Raw genomic sequence first — 20,774 nt, 5'->3', positions numbered from 1 at the left:
TCTACGCTTCATTTTCAATTAAGAAAACTATACTTTTATTAGGTTTGTGCACTAAAAACTTAATATTCATGTTTGGTCCAGTTTTACATGGCTGTCATTACCACTAAAGAATGATTAGTATTTAGACAGACTGTGTCTAATTCATATCTATTACCACGAACTTTGTGACCTTGTGAGTGTACACACTCATTAAGTGCTAACTGAGTGAATGAAAGAAAGACTGATGAGCGGATGACTGGAAAAACCATTGGTGAAGAGATATTCCATTTTACCATTCATGTCACCAGTATAACAGACATCCTCACCCCATTAGTCTCTTTACAGCCCCTCTTACATCTTTGTTTCTGAGGGTGTAGATTAAAGGGTTGAGGCTAGGTGTGACAACAGTATAAAAGAGGGCAATGAACTTGCCTTGATCTTGAGAATTTCCTGATGGTGGCTGGAGGTATATGCACATGACTGGGATGTAAAAGAGGGATACGACCATAAGATGGGCTCCACATGTCCCAAAGACTTTCTGGAGTCCAGTTGTTGACTGCATCCTCAGCACTGCCCGGGCAATGGCACCATAGGAGCTGAGAATGAGGATGAGAGGTACCAGAACAAAAATGGAGCTCGTGACCATGAGGGACAGCTCATTAACACGGGTATCAACACATGACAGTCGAAACAGTGCTGGAACTTCACAGAAGAAATGGTCCACTTGGCGATGACCACACAGGGGTACCAAAAATGTAAAGAAGGAATGAAGTGCTGAGTTGGTAAAGCCACTTACCCAACAAGCCACAGCCAACAGTTGGCAGAAACGAGGGTGCATGAGGACAGTATAATGCAAGGGTCTACACACAGCTGCATAACGGTCATAGGACATCACCATCAGTAGCACACATTCTGTGCATCCCAATGCAAGGACAAAATAAAGTTGAATCATGCAACCAGTGTAAGAGATGGTTTTTCCTGGACCCCAGAGGTTGACCAGCAACTGAGGGATGAAGCTGGTGGTGTAGCAGAGATCCAGAAAAGAGAGGTTTGAGAGGAAGAAGTACATGGGAGTATGGAGATGGGAATCCAAGTATGACAAGATAATGATGAACAGGTTGCCTGTCAATGTCATCAGGTAGAACACCAAGACAACCACAAAGAGAACTACTTCCAGATGAGGCCAATTAGAAAAACCCAGTAGAACAAAGTAGCCTTCAGAGGTTGCATTCATTTTTTTCGTGGTCATTCATTACTTGTTATCTGAGGCAAGTATCATATATACCCTAGAAATGTAAAGAAATACTGCAAGAGCAAAAAAAAAAAAATCACATCAGAGCCACCTGTAGTTACGTCTTTTGGGGTCTTTTAATTGCTTGTGTTTTATAAATGCAACTCCTGAAAAAGATGTTAGCAGTAGACAAATACTTGAATTTCAGCAGGCACGTTAAAAACAGTTAGCCTCACACTTGTAAGTCTGATTCAGCTTTAAAACTCTGTCTACAGCTCAGAAACCATGGAGGATAATCAGCACATTGCCTAAAAGAAACTGTGTAATTAAACATAAGATTTATTATAAAGAATTATTGAGCTGTAAAAGGAGAGGAACTATTTTTAAAAATGTAATTAGAACTCTAAATGATGTCTTGGGCCAAGGGACAGTATCCAAGAAAGGACAAGCTTGGAAAGAGGCACTTCCTACTCAAGGCTACAGTTCAGACCTCGTCAAAGAGGGTGTGGTTGAGTCCACTGGATGATGAAGTTAACTGTGGCTGAATCAAAAAATAGCAATGGTCAGAGTGAATTACAAAGATACATCACTTAGAGATCACTGACATTTGAGGGGTAATAGGAAAATTTCAAGATTTTAAAAAATTTCTTTAGAATAAGACAGTATATCATGAGAAATATAAACTCAGATGGTTTTGTTGCTTCTTCTGATGCAGATATAATTTTCTTCTTCCTTACACAGTTGCATGAATAACATAATACATTAACTTTAAACAGTAGCAGCTCTGAGATATATTTATCTGCTGCATGACCCATCCTTCAGCATTCTTATAGAAGTTAAAATAAGATATGAGACCAAAAATAGATGTAAGTAGAAAACTGATAGGAAATTTAGGATTAAATTTCTACTTACAGTAAGAAAGGAAAATAAAGACCTCATCAAAGGTTGCTTTCATAGGCTGTAGAATGAAATATCTCTTCTCTATTTTTGAAATACAGCATTATGGAGGATTCCCTGTATTTGTCTGCCTAATCTATGCCTCTTTATCCGTGGGCCAATGATCTCTTTGAAATCACCAACATAAATGTCTGCCTACACCATGTATTCTAATCTACTACATCAATACAGGAAGGCAGAGTCTGAAAATAACTATGATTATCATTACAACACAAGAAAGGATCCTGAGTCTACCAAAAAGATCTCATTTTAGCTGGAAGGAGGAACTAGTTGGAGCATATACTATGTCAGGGAATGGACCCCTTTTCCTAGAGCAAACAGAGCCCTTATGGAAACAAAAGAATACTGTGTTTTGTCTTCCTTGACTGAGGCCACTGGGAGTATGAATCCCAAAGTAGCAATTAATGCCCTTCAAGGAGTTGTGCTAGGTTAGAACAGTTTCCTGCTTTCTCCCAAAGCAGGGTGGAAAGGACCAATTGAAACCACTCACTTAGCTGACTTGTTTCCCTGGACTGCCCTTGTGCATGCCCCACTCTGAGCTGAGCAAACACTCACAGCTCCACACTGGAAGGAGGGCTGCCATGACCGAGGGAAAGCTCAGTGTGGGATGCTGCGGCAGCTGAAAAATCAAATGGCCTCTGAGCAGGGAGGGGGCAGCCGTTATTGGCACTTACACAGGCAGCACATCATGAGCAGAACAAGTCTCTGATGGCAGCGAGACCACCACACCCAATACAATGACTATCACCAAATAAACATCCCCAGCCTCTCTTACTCCAGCACTGCTCCCCACTGGGGCTGAGGGGGCCAGTGCTGGAAGGGAGGAGAGCACACACTACAAGGGAATGGAGCCAACTAATGCAACCCTCAGGGCTTCTGTTCCAGCAATGTAGGACCCACCCTTGCCTTAAAAATGGTGGTGACAGCAATTGAGCAGAGAGGATGTCTTGGCTCACACCTGGCTCTGGCCCTAGCCCCTTCATCTCTAACCCCACCTCCTAACCAGGTGGTACTTGCCAGCACACTCTGAAGAAGTATCTGTCTTGTATTCAAATCAAACTCAGCTTTTCCCCCAAAGCCACTGCACCCACACGAACTGTACAGGGACACTCCCAAATCTGCATATTATTTCAAGCTTGCCAGTGGTAAATGTTTCACTGAATTTCATAAAAACAGAGGAAGTTAAGCAAAATGAGAAGACAGAGTAACTTTTCTCAGTTGAAAAAGCAAGAGAACACTCCTGTTAAAAAAAAAAAAAACTAATGAGATGAAATAAACAGTTTACTAAAGAATTGAATAACCTCAGCTATGCAGATGACACCACCCTTATGGCAGAAAGTCAAAAGGAACTAAAGAGCCTCTTGATGAAAGTGAAAGAGGAGAGTGAAAAAGTTGGCTTAAAACTCAACATTCAAAAAACTAAGATAATGGCAACTGGTCCCATCACTTCATGGCAAATAGATGGGGAAACATTGGAAACAGTGACAAGCTTTATTTTCTTGGGCTCCTAAATCACTGCAGATGGTGACTGCAGCCATGAAATTAAAGATGCTTGCTTCTTGGAAGAAAAGCTATAACCAGCATAGACAGCATATTAAAAAGCCGAGATGTTACCGCAAACAAAGGTCCGTCTAGTCAAAGCTAAGGTTTTTCCCATAGTCATGTATGGATGTGAGAGTTGAACCATAAAGAAGGCTGAGCACTGAAGAACTGATGCTTCTGAACTGTGGTGTTGCAGAAGACTCTTGAGAGTCCCTTGGACTGCAAGGAGATCAAACTAGTCAAACCTAAAGGAAATCAACCCTGAATACTCATTCAAAGGACTGAGGCTGAAGCTGAAGCTCCAATACTTTGGCCACCTCATGTGAAGAGCCGACTCATTAGAAAAGACCCTGATGCTGGGAAAGATTGAAGGCAGGAGGAAAAGGGGATGAGAGAGGATGAGACGGTTGTATGGCATCACCAACTCAATGGACATGAGTTTGAGCAAGCTCTGGGATAAGGTAAAGGACAGGACAATGCCTTGCTGTCGTCCATGTGGTCACAAAGAGTCAGACACGACTAAGCAACTGAACAACAACAAAAAAAGTTGAAAGCAGTAGTAATAAGAATGCTAACTGAATAAATGGAAAGTGCAAGATGAAAAATGGATGAAAAGAATAGATGAAAACTATAAGAATTTTACCAAGAAAATAGAAAATTTTAAAAGAATAAGTCTGAGCTGTAGCATACAATAACTAAAATTTAAAACACACTAGAAGGAATGAAAGAAAGTGACAGCAGCAGCAGCAGAAGGAATGAACAGCAGACTAGGTGATAGAGAAAAATACATAAGGGATTTGAAGGATTACTTTAAAATCACCAACAGAAGTGTCCTTCATCTCTTTTCACAGCCTTTGTTTTAAAGTCTATTTTATCTGATATAAGTATTGCTACTCCTGCTTTCTTTTGGTCTCCATTTGCATGGAATATCTTTTTCCAGCCTTTCACTTTCAGTCTGTATGTGCCCCTTGTTTTGAAGTGGGTCTCTTGTAGACAACATATATTAGGGGTCTTGTTTTTGTATCCATTCAGCCAGTCTTTGTCTTTTGATTGGGGCATTCATCCCATTTACATTTAAGGTAATTATTGATAAGTATGATCCCATTGCCATTTACTTTATTGTTTTGGGTTCGGGTTTATACGCCCTTTTTGTGTTTCCTGTCTAGAGAGTATCCTTTAGCATTTGTTGGAGAGCTGGTTTGGTGGTGCTGAATTCTCTCAGCTTTTGCTTGTCTGTAAAGTTTTTGATTTCTCCTTCATATTTGAATGAGATCCTTGCTGGGTACAGTAATCTGGGCTGTAGGTTATTTTCTTTCATCACTTTAAGTATGTCTTGCCATTCCCTCCTAGCCTGAAGAGTTTCTATTGAAAGATCAGCTGTTATCCTATGAGAATCCCCTTGTGTGTTATTTGTTTTTCCCTTGCTGCTTTTAATATTTGCCAAGCACAGCGCGACCTCTATGCAGACAAGTGATTTGTAGAAATTCACTATCACTCCGATAAGAAGCTCCCAGTGAATAACCTGGACACAGAAGATCTGAACTGAAATTCACAGAGCATTTTTTACAAGACTTCTGACCTGGATGGAGTAAACTTCAGCACACTTCATTTCTATCACCTCAGTATTACTGAACCAAAGAATTGTTGCTTCTTGTTAGAAAGGTCATTTCATTTCCCATTACTCTCAACTTCATACTCTAAAGCACTGAGTATTTCAAGTGGAGTATATTGAAGTAGATTCAGTTTCTTTGCATCATCTCTGTTATTCAATTTTTAAATTTTTTCATAGTCTTATTGAGCATTTTTTAACTAAATTAACATGCTTCAAATAAACCACCAAGATCCTGTGAAACTCATATACAAGAACATGAGATTTCTTATTACACACAATCAAATTAATGCAAACAAATGTATAGAGAAACTTAAGTACCACAATAATAAGAGTATGTGTTGTTGTTCAGTTGCTCAGTCCTGTCCGACTCTTTGCAACCCCATGGACTGCAGCACGCCAGGCTTCCCTGTCCATCACCAACTCCCGGAGTTCATTCAAACTCAAGTCCATTGAGTTGGTGATGCCATCCAACCATCTCATCCTCTGTCATCCCCTTCTCCTCCCACCTTCAATCTTTCCCAGCATCAGAGTCCTTCACTATCTCATGGAGGTTTCTCAAACTCATTTCCATTGAGTCAATGATGCCATCCAGCCATCTCATCCTCTGTGGCTCCTTTCTCATCCTGCCCTCAATCTTTCCCAGCATCAGAGTCTTTTCCAATGAGTCAGCTCTTTGCATTGGGTGGCCAAAATATTGGAGCTTCAGCATCAATCCTTTCAATGAATATTCAGGGATGATTTCCTTTAGGACTAACTGGCTCGATCTCCTTGCTGTCCAAGGGACTTTAAGAGTCTTCTCCAGTACCTCAGTTCAACAGCATTAATTCTTCTGCACTCATTCTTTTTTTATGGTCTAACTCTAACACCCATACATGACTACTGCTAAAACCACAGCTTTGACTATATGGACCATTGTCAGCAAAGTTTTACCACAATTATAAGAGTATGTGAAGTTACCACAATAATAAGAGTGTGTGAGGAAACTTACAACACTATTCTTGAGAAAGAAGGTAGCTGTGATCTCAATGGGCCTTTTGATGATGGTGCTGAATAGTAAGGACTAGTTCACAAATTCAGAAGTTGAATGACTCTTTACTAAGATAAATGAACCCCCTTTCAGATATTGCTTTATCTTTTAGTTAAAACTTGTTCACATGGTAAGATCATGAGGCTCCAAGGGAGAGAGTGGAAGCATGCAACACCTCTGAAGTCCAGCACAATATCCCTTCTACCACACACTTTCTATTAGCCAAGGAAGTCACAGAACCAGTCAAAATTCAAAATTCAAAGGAGGAAACACTTGAGAAACACTAACACATAACTCAAAATTCTCCAAGCCAGGCTTCAGCAATACATGAACCATGAACTCCCTGACATTCAAGCTGTTTTTAGAAAAGGCAGAGATCAAATTGCCAACATCCACTGGATCATTGAAAAAGCAAGAGAGTTCCAGAAAAATATCTATTTCTGCTTTATTGACTATGCCAAAGCCTTTGACTGTGTAGATCACAAGAAACTGTGGAAAATTCTGAAAGAGATGGGAATACCAGACCACCTGACCTGCCTCTTGAGATATCTGTATGCAGGTCAGGAAGCAACAGTTAGAACTGGACATGGAACAACAGACTGGTTCCAAATAGGAGAAGGAGTACATCAAGGCTGTATATTGTCACCCTGCTTATTTAACTTATATTCAGAGTACATCATGAGAAACACTGGGCTGGAAGAAGCACAAGCTGGAATCAAGACTGCCAGGAGAAATATCAATAACCTCAGATATGCAGATGACACCACCCTTATGGCAGAAAGTGAAGAGGAACTAAAAAGCCTCTTGGAGGAAACCAGAATTGAAAGAGACACATGTACCCCAATGTTCATCGCAGCACTGTTTATAATAACAAGGACATGGAAGCAACCTAGATGTCCATCAGCAGATGAATGGATAAGAAAGCTGTGCTACATATACACAATGTAGTATTACTCAGCCATTAAAAAGAATACATTTGAATCAGTTCTAATTAGGTGGATGAAACTGGAGCCAATTATACAGAGTGAAGTAAGCCAGAAAGAAAAACACCAATACAGTATACTAACACATATATATGGAATTTAGAAAGATGATAATGATAACCCTGTATGTGAGACAGCAAAAGAGACACAGATGTATAGAACAGACTTTTGGACTCTGTGGGAGAGGGAGAGGGTGGGATGATTTGGGAGAATGGCATTGAAACATGTATAATATCATATAAGGAACAGACCACCAGTCTAGGTTCAATGCAGGATACAGGATGCTTGGGGCATGTGCACTGAAATGACCCTGAGAGATGGTATGGGGAGGGAGGTGGGAGAGAGGTTCAGGATTTGGGACTCATGTTCACCCATGGTGGATTCATGTTGATGTATGGCAAAACCAATACAGTATTGTAAAGTAAAACAAAGTAAAATTTAAAAATATATATAATATAAAATAAAATAAAAAGCCTCTTGATGAAAGTGAAAGAGGAGAGTGAAAAAGCTGGCTTAAAGCTCAACATTCAGAAAATGAAGATCATGGCATCTGGTCCCATCACTTCATGGCAAATAGATGGGGAAACAGTGGAAACAGTGTCAGACTTTATTTTGGGGGGCTCCAAAATCACTGCACATGGTGACTGCAGCCATGAAATTAAAAGACACTTACTCCTTGGAAGAAAAGTTATGACCAACCTAGATAGCATATTCAAAAGCAGAGACATTACTTTGCCAACAAAGGTCCATCTAGTCAAGGCTACAGTTTTTCTAGTGGTCATGTATGGATGTGAGAGTGGGACTATGAAGAAAGCTGAGTGCTGAAGAATTGATGTTTTTGAACTGTGGTGTTGGAGAAGACTCTTGAGAGTCCCTTGGACTGCAAGGAGATCCAACTGGTCCATTCTGAAGGAGATCAGCCCTGGGATTTCTTTGGAAGGAATGATGCTGAAGCTGAAACTCCAGTACTTTGGCCGCCTCATGTGAAGAGTTGACTCATTGGAAAAAACCCTGATGCTGGGAGGGATTGGGGGCAGGAGGAGAAGCGGTCGACAGAGGATGAGATGGCTGGATGGCATCACTGACTCGATGGACATGAGTCTGAGTGAATTCCGGGGGTTGGTGATGGACAGGGAGGCCTGGCGTGCTGCGATTCATGGGGTCGCAAAGAGTCAGACACGACTGAGCGACTGAACTGAACTGATCTGAACACATCACTTATGCATGGAAGGAGCTAATCACACACACTGCAGAGGGTGTGGAGAGAGAAAAAGGTAGCTAGTTTTGCTAACCATCTTCAACAGACACTATGCTTCCCCTGTAATTAATGAATTCCCTATCGATTTTGTGTCAAGTCTACCATTATGTCTTTAATGTTTGTGTATGAATCCCTGAAAAAACAATGATTAGTGTTACTTTTTAAATATTATTTATTTTTATCATTAAATACTATTTAAATAAATATTAGCTGAATAAATTCCTTAGAAAATACTAAAGAATAACCTTTTAGAGAGGAAATATCAACTCTAACTTTGAACCAGAACCATATGGAGAGAAATAAGGTGGGTGTTCCTTGGTAGCTCAGTTGGTAAAGAATCTGCCTGCAGTGCAGGGGACCCAGGATCCATCCCTGGGTCACAAAGATCCCTTGGAAAAGGAAAGGGCAAACCACTCCAGTATCTTTGCCTGGAAAATCCCATGGACAGAGGAGCCTAGCGGACTGCAGTCCCTGGAATCACAAAGAGTTGAGCATGACTGAGTGACTAAAACTTTCCCTTTCAAGGTGGGTGTAATTTATGTGAAATTGAAAGGAATTTTATTCATTAAAAAATACTTCTGGCTAAAACAATTCTTAATCATAAAATTTCTGAAATTCTTATAATTTTCCCATACTTCTCTGAAGTTGTTTACCAACTTATTTTTGTTTGTAGTGTGATTCCCAACTTCTCGCACCAAAAAAAAAAAAAAGTGGTTTCTGCTGATGAATTGAGCAGACATTTAATATTTATATGCCTTTGGAGCTGGGTAACAACATTTAATACTTGACAATTTGTTTTATTATATAATTGACCAAAACCATATATTTATACTGTCTGGGAACATGTGGTTATAGTTCTGTGGGAGAAATAATTTGTCAGTGTTCACCAGCTTGTAAAAATACAGTGTAAGGACTTAAACATTAAATAAGTAATGAAATGCATTTCTCTTTAAAAATGAAAACAATTTAAGGAATCTCTAGGACAACATCAAGGGTACCAACATTCACCTTATAGGGATCCCAGAAAGAGGACAGAGAGAGAAGAGTATGGAATATGCAAATGTTGAGCTGCATCTTGAAGCAAGCAGAGTTAGGAGTGTTCCCTAGGCTCAGGCTGGGACCATGAGCCTGGGGGGCAGTCTTGGGAAACTGGTCAGTCACTCATGCAGTTTTCAGTCCTCTCTCTCCTCACTGCTTTAGGAGCAAGCAAGTGTGCACGGCTCCTAAGGAGTGAAGTCCAAGCTTCCCACAGCCCTTCTCTTAATCTCACAAGTCCTGCAATTAGTCAAAGGGGCTCATTTTCTCCATCAAGGAACACAGAGCTGGGGTGCCCAGTATCTGGCTGGAACCACTCACTCCCTGGGGAGGATCTCTGCCCATGTCATCTCTCTTTTCTTCTGAGTCCCATCCTAAGGGTACAGGTCCTGACCTGATGCTTCTCTTCCTAACTGGCTTCCATGTGGATATTTCTTATAGCCTTGGTTGTACAGGAGTTGTTCTCCCAGTCTCCAGTTAGTTTCCAGTAAGAATTGTTCCACATGTAGATATAATTTTTATGTATTCATTAGGGGAGGGAGTCTCCCTATCCTCCTATTCCATCATCTCTTCTCTTCCTATGCATAATTCATCTAATGGGACTGCAAGATGCAGAATTTATATCCAAATGACAACTTCCTCCTCCCTAGTCATTCTCACTTCCCTTTAGATCATGTCAATGATAGGTATTCAGTACCTTATCCACTTTTTAAACCATTTAAACAATTAGTACTAAGTATCATCTACTTTTTTTCATCATCTTAATATATATCTTTGACTACTGAGGTTTTTTTAATTACTTTTGACAGAGATGAATAGATACTTTTGTGAACTCTTGTGTATCTGGAAGATTATTAAGATTTATTAAAATGTTTTGTAATAATCAGAATAAATACTAACTGCATTGATATGATATGAAAGTTATTTGTTGTTTTCATAATTATTTTGGATGACTACTTAGTTTAATTCAAACAAAAATTTTAAATCTGAGAATTTCATAGTGATGTTAATAGCATAGAGTGGTCACATAAATATTTGATTCCAGTAGTACATTTCCACAGAATTAATATCACATTGTGTATGCACTCTATGATAGCAGTTACATATAGTATAAGTTATTCATTATATTTTACTGTTGATGTACTTTTAGTTTTGTTTTGTGCTTTTTTTTGCCATACTGTGAGGCATGTGGGATCTTAGTTTACCGACCAGGGATTGAATTCATATCCCTTACACTGGAAGTGCAGAATCTTAAACACTGTACCACTATGAAAGTCCCTACGTTACCTCTTATATTTATTTATTTTGCTTCCTAAATGTTCATATTCACCAACAAATGGAGACAGATGTGTCCATGGCAATCCCTGAGAGATGGATCAAACTACTTCCTGACATACTTCTGAGAATATGTCTCCTGGGCAAGAGAGACAGGATAAGGATTCAGAACAGGGAGAAGAAATGAAGTGTAACGTATTCATATACCTTTTTTTTTTCATGGTGAGAAAAGTTCAAATATATCATCATGTAATCAGCACAGCTCTCATGCACCCACACATGCGTGTGTGTGTGTATGTGTGTAGTTGAGAGCATGGCTAGGAGGGACATAGTGCTCTCTGAGAAGACAATCATCCTGGGATCAGACATGGCCCTGATTACAACAAAATCTTCCCAGTGTGTGGTCTTAGAAAAGAGGATTAGGGAGATATATATCCTCTGAATTTTGGGAGATTATACAGAGTGTTTAGACAAAAATCAGGAGTGGCTCATCAAAAGCAAATACTATCTACTTTTTTCTTCAAATACTAGGATTAAAGGTATGTGATGTAACTGATGCCTTATAAGAAAAGAGGGTTGTAGAAAACAGTGGATTAAAATGTGCACATGGATAGACAGTACCGAAAGCATTATTCAGTTCTGGGGATTATTTTAATCAGCTTTTTTCTCCTTATCTGAAGAGTATAAGGATTTACTCAGTTTGCAGTATCCCTGTCATAAATTTGTTATAAGTTGTTCTAAAATAATTTCTCAGGAAATAGGCATATCTCTTATTGTTGGGTAATGCAAATGCCTAGATTATCCTATAAATGTTACTCCAGAAAAATGATAACATAGTTTCTGCTGAGCTATGGTAAGGCATTACCCAGCTAAATATTAGGTGCTTGATGAAAAGGCTATGGGTAAATTGTGGAAAGCAATGGGAAATCTTCTCTACAAACTAATGACCAATTTATATAAATTGTATCTATTATTCAAGCATTTTGAAATGCGATTTCAGAATAACAAAAGTTAATATTTACCGAGGTTTTTTTGTATGCAAGGCATTGTATTGTTTCAGGTAAAATATCTGATAATGTCTCAGACATTTTCTTTTGACTAATAGGAACCAAACATTTCATTATGAAAACTGAGATTAATCAGGGATTGAGTCAGTTAAGGAGCATTTCTAATTATGTGATGCTGACCCAAAATGAATCACTTCTGCTGGATTATTTCCAAAGCAGAACTATACAGAATGTGCTTGTCTTGGATCTTGAGGCTGGGTAAGGTGGTACATGATCCCAAGACATTGAGTTATTAAAGTTATCTTGTCTCCTTCCTCTGTCACTGAAACTCCATCTCAAGATTCAAACCTTCACACACATGTCAATGTCCAGTGGCCACATAATCTTTTATCACTTTGAGTAGGAATAGGCAAATACAATTTAAAATAGGGCAGGAAGCTCTTATGTCTTTATATTAATATCACAGTGCATATTTGCTTGATGACTGACTGAATATAGTTATTTTAATTATCTGGTAATAATAGGGAATACTGCAGGCCATATGAGTTGGGTTTAGATGATGATAAAAGTGAATTTTAATTCCTTATTTTTCATTCATGGTTTCCCTCTATAATGTTTCCATTTTAACTCAAAACAACTCAGCAAGCAAGACTGGAAAGACTTCATCATCCTTACTTCATACAGAAATGATTAATCAGAGGCTTTAGGTCAAGAAAATGTATCAGGTGAGAGACAGAAAAATGTCTGTGCCAAACTGTTATACTGCCTGTGATGGTCCTTTCTGCAGACTCCTGACACCTGTCCTTGAGCATCTCACTCTTTTTCTGTAACAATGATTAAAATGAAGCATTCTTGCTATGAACATAAAGCTGACCTCTACTACATGTATCTCAAGGTCCCTGCACAAAGGTCAATAGAGCAAATCCTGAAAACAATAGAAAGTGCAATGAAGAAATCAGATATCACCTGGTAGAGTTTTATTAACATTCTTAAGTCAGTTTAAATATTTCAAAGCACTCACTTCACTATCTTGGACAACTTATTTTTTCAAATGTCTATGAATTTCATGAGGTTTTAAAAAGTACTTAACACAGGATGACTTTTTATTCATCCTGTGCATCTAAGAATATAGAATGACTAACAGCATGCATTAGCCTTTGGGCAGTCAACCCTCCCTGTGTGCCATCCACAGCTAGGTTTCTCCCATTCCCCACATCCCCGGACTTTCCCTAACACAGGTGTTTGCATTTATGCCTACAGCCTAAATGGGACAAGGATACTTATGAAATGAAATCTTTGCAATATCACTACCTAGGAAAGAGTAAGGTATTCTCCTTTTTGGTCAGAATTTCCCCCTTAGTTCTTCCATCAGTGTCACTGAGAAAGCTGCAGTTCTTCCAAAATACAGGAGAATAGAACTAGTTTTTTAAAACAATTGTGTGTTTAACTGACAAAACAGATGACAACTTTTCCACATCCAGAGCTTTTATGTAACAACATAGGCTACTATTTAGAAGTGAAGATATATAAGAAAATGTTTGGGGTTTTAAAAAAAGATAAGTAAACAATTGTCTCTTTTTCTTGCCACAGCCTTAACTGAATTTCTTTGCTACATGTCGAATATAGATATTCAATTATATTAATTTAATTAGATATAGTGCAGGGTAAATATATGAAAATTAGTTTAAATAATGTAAATGCATTTAATATTTTATGTGTGAGCAAATTTTTCAACAATCATACCCATCAAGGGTTCTTGTCATCATGCAGAGTTGTTACTCCATATTTAACAGAATTTTGAATCAGTCCACTTATTTCTGACCTTTTTTCCTACTGTTTAAATCCCATGACAACCGTAAATGCAAAATAATCTGAAAATACTCAATGTTCAATAAATGTTTGTTGAGTGAACAACTGAAGAAAGCAACTTAGCAACCAAAGAAGAGGAAAGAAATAGAAATCTTAAGACCTTTGTTTGATAAAATGAAGGGGTGAAAGAAAATTGTACTGAAATTTTATTTCCAGTTTATGCTTGCTGACTAAACATATATTGGACAAATCAATGGGTACAGTGAACATAGGATAGGACTGGGTTTCAGGATGAGTGTAACTCCCAAACTGTTTAAATTTAAATTGTAGTTAAGAAATTTATCTCTTTGACTCACTAGAGCTTGTTAAGAGTAATATAAGGATTTATATTTCTATCTGAAATAATCTTTCTGATGACTTTGCCTTTCTTTTATTCAGGTCATGAGTCTCAATTGTTCTTTGTGGCAAGACAACAGCATGTCTGTGAAACGCTTTGCATTTGTCAAATTCTCTGAGGTCACTGAACAGTGTTTCCTTTTATTTTCCCTCATTCTATTCATGTTTTTAGCATCACTGACAGGCAATGCTCTCATAGCCCTTGCCATCTGGACCAATCCAGCCCTCCATACCCCCATGTACTTCTTCCTGGCCAACTTGTCTCTCTTGGAGATTGGATACACTTGCTCTACTATACCCAAGATGCTGCAGAACCTTGTGAGTGAGGCCCGAGGAATCTCTCGGGAGGGCTGTGCTACACAGATGTTTTTCTTTACAGTATTTGGTATCAGTGAGTGCTGCCTTTTGGCAGCCATGGCTTGTGATCGCTATATGGCCATATGCTCTCCACTTCATTATGCAACACGAATGAGTCATGGAATGTGTGTCCATTTAGCAATGGTTTCTTGGGGAGTGGGTTGCATAGTAGGCTTGGGCCAAACCAACTATATTTTCTCTTTAGACTTCTGTGGCCCCTGTGAAATAGACCACTTCTTCTGTGATCTCCCCCCTATTCTGGCACTAGCCTGTGGGGATACATCCCATAATGAGGCTGCAGTCTTTGTTGCAGCCATTCTTTGCATTTCCAGTCCATTTTTATTAATCATTGCTTCTTATGGCAGAATTCTAGCTGCTGTGTTGGTCATGCCCTCCCCTGAAGGCCGTCAGAAAGCTCTTTCCACCTGTTCTTCCCACCTGCTGGTAGTAACACTCTTCTATGGCTCAGCATCTGTCACCTACTTGAGGCCCAAGGCTAGCCATTCACCTGGGGTAGATAAACTCCTAGCCCTCTTCTATACTGTGGTGACATCCATGCTCAACCCTATCATCTACAGCTTACGGAACAAGGAAGTCAAGACAGCTCTTCAGAGAACTCTGGGCAAGAAAAATGTTTTGACTCACAGGTAGATACCAAAGGACCACACAAATTTCTTTGAAAAAGATGCACACTCAACCTCAGAGGAAGGAAAAAAAGAAAGAAAGACAGAGGTAGGGATAAAGAGAGGGAGTATGGAGGGAGGAAGGAAGGGTGGAAGGAGAGAAAGAAAGAAAGAGGGAGGGAAGGAGAAAGGGAGTGTGGGAGGTTGAAGGGGAAGAAGGAAGGAAGACAGAAAGGAAGGAAGGAAACCCTGTACTTGTCAAGGTGTTTTTTAAGAAACTTCTTTAGTAACAGTGATTTTAATTTTGGAGATAGTTCTCTTCTTATAGCAAAAGTTCTGATTGCCAAATTCTGAAAGAAAATTGGCTACCAATGAATTTTAATAAGTGAATCTAATACTAGACTGGCTTTCTAAAACATTTCAGTCTAGGCTAAAGTACAGGCTTAGAGTATAAATTACCAGATTTTATCTCAGAAGCCTAGGAAATTCTCACTCCATACTCTCAGGCATTTTCTCTCCTCTGAGAGGTCAATGTGACTTCTGCCATGGTCACTAGGGTAGCGCTTCCACATATGCCAGTCCCACACGACTCTTAATTCCCTAATAACTCTATGATGTTCATTACTTTCTCCCATAAAAATGTTTTAAATTCTTCATCCTTAATTATTGGTATATGAAGTAGTCAAATAATTATTTTATGAGTTGTGGATACTATAAAAATGTGTAAACATTCAAAAAAGCAAACTCTTAAAATTCAGAGGTAATTGTGGCAGAATATTAGAAGAAAAGCATGAGAAATTTTTACCAAGAGTCCCCATAGAAAAAATGTTTTTGAAAAGAAAGAGAAATCATATTTAAATTCAAGAATGGAAGAAGAAAACTGAGCTTAAAATAATTAATATAAATAATGTTAATGATTTTATGTAATTTACAACATGTACAAATGCGCAGATGAATCCTGGCAGGATATATTTGGAAATTATCCAAAACTTGCTTTTAAGAGAAATGACCATAGTTACAACAAAATCTAGTATCTCAAGGCATCTATAGAAGAAATTATCTTGGATTTGAGCTCTAGTCCTTGGGGAAGAGCTGTGGTCTATGAGGATTTAGCAACTACCCATACAGTAGTGGTAACATGATAGGAATGGAGAACTCTGCTGCCATGACAACTTACAAATAGGATGAATAAATTTTAGTGATCTAACATATAGCATACTGACTGTAGTTAATAATACTGTATTGTATACTTGAAATTTGCTAAAAGAGTAGACCTAAGTGTTCCTACCACACACATACACAAAAGATATCTATGTTAGGTGATGTTATTTAACTTGATTTTGGCAATCGTTTCATGATGAACACATATATAAAATCAACACATTGTCCACCTTAAGTTTTAACTCGACAATTTTTTCCATTTTATCTCAATAAAGCTGAAAAAGAAAAAGAAGATGTAATAATGCTATGATTAGGGGATGGTAGTGATGTTCACTAATGACCAAGATTTGTTTTACTGGACACATTTTACCAAAAGCTATATAATCCATTGAAGATCAAAACATAACATATTGCAGTTTTTATTTATATCTGTGTGCAGTTAACAAAAAATGGAGAGAATCTGAACATGAAAAAATAACTATTTAACAATTATGCTATAGAAATAGGCAGGAATTATATGCAGGCATTAGAGATTACTATTCAAAGTGTTTATTAATCTAGAAAAATGATTATTAAAAACTAAAGCAAGTAAAAATAATTTGTATAGCATGATCATTTTTGCTTGGTTTACTAATTTTGTAAAGTCTTAGAAGTTCAAAAATATCAAAAACTGGGAGGTTACATGTAAAAGCATAAGATTAAAACATTTCCGCTCATCATATACAAAATGCAAATGTATACTCAAATAAGTATATTTTTTAAGTATACAAAAGTATACTCAAAATGGATTAAAGACCTAAATGTAAAACCAGAAACCATAAAACTTCTAGAAAAGAACATAGGCAGAACACTCGTTCAGTAAAATCACAGCCATATTTGTTTAAAACTGTATGCTAAGGCAAAAGAAAAAACAAACAAACAAACAAATTGGACCTAATTAATGTTAAAAGCTTTTTCACAGCAAAGAAAACAATCTATTTATAACCAAAAGACAACCTACTAAGTGGGAGAAAATATTTGCAAATGATATGACTGGTATGGAATTAATATCCAAAATATATAAATACAACTCAGTATCAAAAAAAAAAAAACAAATAATGCAATCAAAAAAATGGGCAGAAGGCATGAATAGACATTTTTCCAAAGAAGACGTATAGATGGCTAACAAGCACATTAAAAGATCAACATTACAAATTATTAGTGAAATGTAACTCAAAACCAGAATGAGATGTTACATCACACTCATCAGAATAGCTATTATCAAAAAAATGTATGCACAACAAATGTTGGCAAGGATGTGGAGAAAAGAAAATTCCTATGATGGGAATGTAAATGGATGCAGTCACTATGAAAAACATTATGGAGGTTTCTCAAAAAACTAAAATCAACACATACTACAATCCAGGATTTCCATTCCTGGGGATACATCTGAAGAAAAAAAAAATACTAATTTGAAAAGATACATGCAGTCCAATGTTCATAGCAGCATTTTCTTGCCAAGACATGAGAGCAACCTTACTGTTCATCAACACTTGAATGCATAAAGGAGATAAAGGATATATATATATATATATATATATATATATATATATATAGAGAGAGAGAGAGAGAGAGAGAGAGAGAGAGAGAAATATTGATACAAATGCTCCATATCATCACTTCTATTGGAATCTAAAAAAAATAAAACAAATGTATGTAACAACAAACTCACAAATATAGAGAACAAACTAGAGATTCCCACAGGAAAGAGGGAAAGGAGGGGCAAGATAGGAGTAAGTATAGGATTAATAGATACAAACTATGTATAAAATAGACAAGCAACAAGAATATATTGTATAACACAGTCAACTATAGCCATTTTCTTGTAATAATTTTTAATAGAATATAATCATTGGAAAGACAGATGCTGAAGCTGAAACTCCAATACTTTGGCCACATGATGCAAAAAACTGACTCATTGAAAAAGACCCTGATATTGGGAAAGATTGAGGGTGGGAGGAGAAGGGGATGACAGAGGATGAGATGGTTGGATGGCATCACTGACTCAATGCACATGAGTAAGAGTAAACTCTGAGAGTTGGTGATGGACAGGGAGACCTGGAGTACTGCATTCCATGGGGTCACAAAGAGTTTGACACTACTGACTGAACTGAACTGATAATCTGTAAAAATACTGAGTCAGTATATTATATACTTGAAACTTCTATAATATTCTAAAATAGCTATACTTCAATAAAATGCTAATAAGATAAAGGGAAAAGAGAGCACTATTTAGTTATACTGATAACAGAATAAAGGCATAACAAGAATTGTCACCACAATCAAAAAATCTTTTCGTAGTGATAAATTTATGCTATCCATCAAGAAGATATAATGGTTACAAACACATATGTATCTAGTAACAGGTTGCAAAATATGTAAAGTAAAAAGTAACAGAAGTGATTGAAGAAATAGTTAATTCTACAATAACAGTTGAACTTCAATACCCCACTTAAAATAATGGAAAGAACAATTAGATATAAAATCAGCAAAGAAAGAGAAGATTTGAAAAATAGAAGCAAACTAAAGCTAACAGACATCTACATAACACTGCACCCAACAAAAACAGAATACATATGTTTCTCATTGCAATGGAACATTCTATAGAGTAGATCATTTGTTAGGCCATGAAAAAAATCACAATAAATTTTAAGTGATTGAAAGTACGTTCTCTATGCACAATGAAATGATATTAGTATAAATTTTTAAAATATTGTGAAACATACAAGTATGTAGAAATTAGATAATGCACTCATACATAATAAATGTCTCAGAAGAAATAAATGTTTTAGCAAAGAATTTGAGAAGAATAAAAACATAGCATACCAAAATATATGGAATGTAGCAAAAGTATTTCAGATATATTTTGTATAAAAAGAAATATATTTTAATTATTGATTTATCAATTTATCTGCCATGAAAACGTTTATGTGTGTGTATAAAAATCAACTGACATAATATGTAGAAGATGACTCTGTTATACTTTTTCAGTTACTAGTGTCATGAAATTTACATCTTTCAGAGCAAAATAATTTTGGATATACTTGGAAAGCAAAATAATTTAGAAAATACATAGTCTTTTGATTGAAATTTTAAAAGAATATGATATTGAGATACTGGGTAGTAAATTCATATCGGGTTTTCCTTCCTAGAAGGTGACCTTTAAATTCAAAACTGAAAGACAGGAAGACGGCAGCCATGATGAAATCAGGGAGACAGCGTTTAAGGTGAGAGAAAAGGTAGTTTGAAAGTTCTGGAAGCCACCAGAGAAGGAGAAATACAGTATGACATCCCTTAAATGTGGAAACTAAAAAGAAATTATACAAATGAACTTACAGAACAGAGACTCAAAGACTTAGAAAACAAACTTATGGTTGCCAGGGGGACAGGACAGTTGGGAGTTTGGAAAGGTCATGTACACACTGCCATATTCAAATTGGATAGCCAATACGGACCTATTGTATAGCACAGGGAATTCTGCTCAATGTTATGTGCCAGCCTGAATAAGCGAAGTCTGGGGGAGAATGGATACATGTATATGTATGGCTGAGTCCCTTCACTGTTCACCTGAAACAACCACAACACTGACAATTGGCTATACCCCAATAAAAAATAAAAAGTTCAAAGTTTGGGGAAAAAAAAAAAAACAAAAAACAAAACAAGAACTAACAGTATGGAAGCCAGAAATGATCTTGGCCTGTTTTTAAATGGAGAGTTATATCAGCTATGATCCCAGCATAAAATAGATGTACATTCCAACTGGGAAAATGAGAAAAGTTCAACAAAGGAAGAACTGACAAAGGTGTGAGAAGCATTTAAACGTCAACAAAGGATTTCTATATGTGTACTACACATGCACTATCCTGGAACTTGTCACATTTAGGAGTCTCTCTCAAACCTAAGGCTTGAGGTATCAAAGAATTCTTTAGTTCTTTTTATTTGGATACCTCACGTATACTTCAAGTGTTCAAAACAAAAGAATTAAAGAATTCCTTGATTTATGGCTTTGCTTGGGTTCAGCCAATGAGAGTGGACAGCTGAGGATTAGAGAATGAGAGAAAAACTAATTTGTGTTATATTCCATTTGCTCCCTCTTAGCTGGGAAACCAGGAGAAGGCAATGGCACCCCTCTCCAGTACTCTTGCCTGGAAAATCCCATGGATGGAGGAGCCGGGTGGGCTGTAGTCCATGGAGTCGCTAAGAGTCAGACTCGACTAAGCGACATCACTTTCACTTTTCACTTTCATGCATTGGAGAAGGAAATGGCAACACGCTCCAGTGTTCTTGCCTGGAGAATCCCAGGAATGGGGGAGCCTGGTGGGCTGCCGTCTATAGGGTCGCACAGAGTTGGACACTACTGAAGCAACTTAGCAGCAGCAGCAGCAGCTGAGAAACATGAGGTTGCCTGTGTTGCTCAACCAAAAGTCACAGCTCCTGGAGGTATCACACAGGAGTCATAGCTCCTATGTATTACAGATTCTGT

At 37.6% G+C, this 20,774-nt stretch overlaps 2 protein-coding genes across 2 annotated transcripts; one reads left to right on the top strand and one right to left on the bottom strand.

Moving 5' to 3' along the window:
- LOC102181943 (olfactory receptor 2J3-like) lies at positions 302 to 1,228 on the bottom strand. The gene has a single exon (XM_005701434.3). It carries the CDS (start codon positions 1,226 to 1,228, stop codon positions 302 to 304), a length of 927 nt encoding a protein of 308 aa, XP_005701491.3.
- Positions 14,157 to 15,119, top strand: LOC102180842 (olfactory receptor 10C1-like). The gene has a single exon (XM_005701431.2). It carries the CDS (start codon positions 14,157 to 14,159, stop codon positions 15,117 to 15,119), a length of 963 nt encoding a protein of 320 aa, XP_005701488.2.

Source organism: Capra hircus, chromosome 23 (genome assembly GCF_001704415.2).
Source record: "Capra hircus breed San Clemente chromosome 23, ASM170441v1, whole genome shotgun sequence".
Lineage (NCBI taxonomy): Eukaryota > Metazoa > Chordata > Mammalia > Artiodactyla > Bovidae > Capra > Capra hircus.
This window is presented reverse-complemented; position numbering and strand designations above follow the sequence as displayed.

What these genes read in the sequence shown, in the direction of transcription:
- LOC102181943 (XM_005701434.3), bottom strand. Translation starts at nt 1,228, where the DNA reads ATGACCACGAAAAAAATGAATGCAACCTCTGAAGGCTACTTTGTTCTA.
- LOC102180842 (XM_005701431.2), top strand. Translation starts at nt 14,157, where the DNA reads ATGAGTCTCAATTGTTCTTTGTGGCAAGACAACAGCATGTCTGTGAAA.